Raw genomic sequence first — 5,000 nt, forward strand, 5'->3', positions numbered from 1 at the left:
TTGCCAGGGTTCATATCCGGCTCCCCATGTTGAATTTGCCGTCACCGCTGAGTTCGGTATTGCCCTACTTTCCATTCCAAGGGGATGACTGCGGCATTCTGTGGTCAAAGTGATAACGAATTTTGAGGCCCTCACGTTATTCTTGAGCAGGAAAGGTGTGTGCGCATGAACCTGATTACTTGAAAGCAATCGCTGGAACTCGAGCTCAAATAAAAGAAGCCTTAAACATCCTATGGGAAAACCGTTCCCTTAATCAACAACTTCAACATGCTAATTTAAGCCAATTTCTGTAATTTGCACTCTTTAGACATTTCTAAAATGTTTCAGTTGTACTCATTAACATAATATCTGATAATTATATTCAGGTTTTCATCTCATGTAACTCTTACACTGAAGAAATGTCTGCGTGATTGAAAACGCTGTTTCATATTTAAAAGTTAATGTGTCTCTCCTGTCCTCTATAGCCCTTTAGGTAAGATACAAAACAATTAATAAATCGCAACTTTTTTTGATGAAAATGGTCTTGTAGGTTTCATTGACTTAAATTAGCCTCATGACTCCTAACAATACGGTCTCGAGTTCAAATTGTTACTGCACTCCACTTCAGCTCATTACACAGCCTGTCGATTATAATGTCCATTTTGCCAGTCGTTTAACTTTAAATCTCGGGAATTGCATTTCTCGCTTTCTGATTGGCTCACTTAATCTCGGTTATCAGCTCTTAGTAAAATCCAACTAGTGGTCTATTATCAATGCTGCGTTCTGATTGGTTGAGCTACTAGTAGGCTATTTGTTATAGCCCACTAGTAGCGGAAAGCGCCGGCTTTGAAAACCAAAACAACAATTAAAGTCTAGCTTTAACTAGCGAAAGATGTTTTGTCTCGATATTTTTTTGACCAACTAGTTGGATTTTACTAAAACAATTATTCCTCTCGCCCTGATGGCCTCTGAGTCAATAGCCCATTCGGCCTTCGGCCTCGTGGGCTATTGACTCAGAGCCCATTCGGGCTCGAGGAATAATTGTTAAATATACCGTAAAAAATAGCCTTATATGGAAACTGATTGCGTCGATCGTTTCACGGTAAACACGGAGACAATATTCTGTCCTTTCATAAGTCAAACAGTTCCGAATTTAATGAAAATTTAATAAAACAATTATTCCATGCGAGCTTATTGGATATGAGACTGGTTATAGCCCATAGCGTTGTTGCCTATTTACCACCTCATATCCAACGCGCGCCCGTAATGGGAAGCATACACAAGGACGAAGCCGACGCGAAATTTGTCTAATTAACCAATCAAAAGTGGTTCAGCGTTGTCTGTACTCTTATCGACAACGATATTCGTCATCACAGTGATCAAAATGTCGTCAACGCCAAAGAAAGTTTCAGAGCGTGACCAAAATCATGACACATAGAAAGAGCAAGCGTTGTCTATACGAGCATGACGCGTACAGCGTTGTTTAGACTCTTATCGACAACTTCAAATTAGCCAATCAGATTGCGAGATTACAAGCAATTGTGGTAAAAAGATATTATTTCTCGTTGTAGCAATAATTTGTTAGAAGCCCAACCGGAAGTCGTTTGCCATGGAAAGTGTGTATCAACATTGCATAGCATTGTTTCCTCAGGTTCTCAAGTCCTCTGCACATCCTCAAATTTGGTTCATTCACGTCGTTGGCAGGACGAGGACGGCAAAGAAATGTACCAAAACGCAAAACGCACGTGCAGGGCGTACAGAGCCTTGGTTTTGTTCATTTATGTTTTTTTCGTAGCCGTCGTCTTTGTGTAATACGGAGCTTACGAAACGAGGACGACGTCGGCTACGAGGACTTCATTTAAAAATACAAATTCGTGTTATTCATATCACTACGAAACTATTTCATGTCGCTTCGTGTTAAAAATGTGTAGTAACTATCGAGGAATTAAACTGGTATGAGTGGGCTGGAAGAGTAGAGAGAGAACTGAAAATTCATCGTCATGTGCTAACGTCGTCCACAGAACCTTGCATTTGGTCATTTCATGTCGTCATTTAGGAGATGACGCCAAAGAAATGTACCAAAATGTAACACGCTCGTGCAGAGCGTGCAGAACCATTGTTTTTGTAGCGTCGTCGATGCAGTCGGCGTCGTCGTTTCGTAAGCTCCCTAATCTCCCTGATAGAGTGTTTAAGGAACGACGACGGCTACGCCAACGAAAACGCCACAGAACAATAATTATAATTGGTTAATAGAGGGAAAATAATTGCATGTGCTGCAGGTATGGCACGCATTTTATTTCATCTACATAACAACGACATGAAATCACCAAATTTGAGATTTTGAAGATAACGTGAGAATGCGACAGAGAATCTTTCATTCTCTATTTTCACTCTGAAATCGCTCGCACCAATTTACTTTTAGGATTCTTCGTCCACATTGTACGACGTAAACAAGATGGAATAATCGCGAGAGATTTGCGATAGTGCAAAGTCATATTTCCAGATGACGTTTTCTTTGCCGTTGCCTACGTAGACCTGAAAGTGCTTATTACTTCATTTTTGGGCATGACATACCTTCGCAAATCAGGGACGGTGTGCATATCAAATCCATGCCACAATCGAGCTGAGTTTTGCAAGGTATAGATCGCAGAGTGTTTATCATGTAGTTTGTGTAAAGCTCACGTCTCATGTCTTCTGGGTGAGACGCATGCGTCTTGTCATTCAGTTCACAGCTTTTGTCCACGCGATAAAAGTTGCTGCTTTTACATCCGGGATATGCCATGCAACGCACGATACAATCTTCTATTTTGTCTGCGGTCTCTGTCTTGATGGTGTGGTTTCGAAGAACTTGTCCCTGCACGGAGTAAGTTGCTGTGCAAGAACTTGCAAATTCTGACCTCAACACCAAGTAAATGAGTAGAGATTTTACGCTAAAACTCATTCCTGTGTCGACAAAGAACAATTTAAAATTTTCACAGTTGTAGAGTATTTTATTACAGCGCGCTAGTGAGTTTGATTCAGATTCATAAAGCTTAGGCCCTTAGTCACAAGTCGCTTGAGCAGACAACGTCATATCAATATAAATCGCGAAAGTTCTGAGCAGGAAAGTAAAGTATGTAACAACTAATTAGGATTGATAATGGTATGTTTGAAGGAGATACAAATTCTTGATATTTATGGAAGGAGTTACTTTTTAAAGAATATTCAATGCTTCGCCGCTGGCTCTTTGAAACACGAGAATTTGGCAGCATAACTTGAATTGATCAAAGTAAACTCAAATTTAAACTCTATGGCAAATTCAACATTCACCATGCGGTGGCTGCAGCCTGGAATGATTTAGATGAGAACATAAAACAGCTTCCCCCAACCCAAAATTTATAAAAGAACAACTGAAACTCAACCTTTACAGGGCTACTCATAAATTATTGAGTATTTCATACAGTGAACAAATTCTCCATAGTTTTTACTGGCTCTGTTTTCCCCTTGCTTTTTATTTATTACCGTTGAATTATTTTTGTTTTTTCTTCCATTCATTTTCGATTACCAACTCTTTATTGCCAACTTCAATCAATTCAATAATTAATTCAAATTATGTTGCTCAGCAAGATTAGCTTGTTAATTATTCTGAGTAACTGTTACCCTTGCTGTTCTCCATATTTATATATAATATTTATAATTTTTGCGCGGTTTACTGAATATGCGGGAAAAGCAGATCTTATCAAGTATTATTGAAATCCAAAAGGAAAATTGGGGTAGCCACGCATTTTTCGAAGATAATTAATCAACAATATTTGTAAAAACCTTTAAAATGCAAAGCAATGTATGCCGTTCTTTGCCAAAACGAAGCATAATTATCTCTGAAAAATGCATGGCTGCCCCCAATTTTCTTTTTGGATACCGAGAGAACTTGCTAAGTTCTGCTTTCTCCGCATAGTTTTGAACAGCGCAAAAATATTCCTGTATTAACAAGCACCGCCGATAGGAAATCCGAGTATCTCGAGATGCGCAGAACGTATGCGCAATAACAATAGTAAGCACGGTTCTTAATTTGATATGATTTCATTTGTGTACAACCCCACAAGCTATCCAGCTTTAAACATAACATAACGCCGTTGTTATGCAGAGTACCGGAAAATATGTGCTCAAATGCTTGCTGCACCTGCAGCAAGATTATTTGTTCACCTTCAACCAATCATATAATTGTTCTATGGCGTTATCGTTGTCGTAGCTGTCGTCTTTTCTTAAACTCCTAATTGTAAGTTAGGATACTGATCAAAGTCCAAGTTTCGAAGGTTATATGGTCTTGAATCGTTTCTGGTAAAGATGGTCTCAAGATTACTTAGGAACCCGTTAACCTTCTTTCATTTAGTGTATTGAATTAATTAAAATTGCGCGAGGGCCCCCGAGGGGGGTGTTTGTTCCTTTAAAGATTTGCTTGTGTTCCCTTGTTCCCGAAAGTACTTCCAAAGTTGTTTTCAGCTTTTTGATCCCTGAAATGGCTTAAGTTCCCTAAGATATTTTGTCTTTGATCCCCTGTTCCTTAGTTTAAATTTTAGCTATGTTCTCTTGTTCCCCCTGGGAGAACCTCAAAATTGCACTTCTTCAGAAGGTGCTACTTGAGGGAATTCGCCGCGCTTAAAATATGTTCATCGAAAGCTCTTTCTATAATCGATTAAACTTCCTCTATTGAAGATGAGCTTGTGGATAAATTCAAACGTACTTTTTAGGATGCGAGCTTTGTTGGTCAGTAATAAATACAAGACATCGCCACCGTGAGCGGTGTCAAAGAGGGCGCAAAAAACTGTCCTTTAGCATTCGTAAAGAACAAACATGCCTTTAATTTGTGCTGATTATCTAAAATCTATGAACTCAGTTTAGTGTTCCAGAAAACTGAAATTTCACTCTTTTGCGTTGCTTGATAATGGTTTCATGACCGGACTCCGAAAAGTTGCAAAATGAAGAGTTTTAGCGTTAAATTTCGTGTATTAACCGTTAATTACTTGGTGCCCAAATTGAAAAAC

At 39.0% G+C, this 5,000-nt stretch overlaps 1 protein-coding gene across 1 annotated transcript in view; it reads right to left on the minus strand.

Annotated features, from left to right (window-relative positions):
* LOC137980393 (lactadherin-like) overlaps positions 1–5,000 on the minus strand; it is an 8,079-nt gene that overhangs the window by 2,395 nt on the left and 684 nt on the right. Inside the window, exons 2-3 of the mRNA XM_068827835.1 lie at positions 2,554–2,922; positions 1–98 (exon numbers count right to left, since the gene is read on the minus strand). The exon at positions 1–98 is cut by the window's left edge and continues 231 nt beyond it. Coding sequence (XP_068683936.1) covers positions 1–98; positions 2,554–2,920 — 465 coding nt within the window. The 5' untranslated portion in view covers positions 2,921–2,922. The remainder of the gene's footprint in view (positions 99–2,553; positions 2,923–5,000) is intronic.

Source organism: Montipora foliosa, chromosome 12 (assembly GCF_036669935.1).
Source record: "Montipora foliosa isolate CH-2021 chromosome 12, ASM3666993v2, whole genome shotgun sequence".
Lineage (NCBI taxonomy): Eukaryota > Metazoa > Cnidaria > Anthozoa > Scleractinia > Acroporidae > Montipora > Montipora foliosa.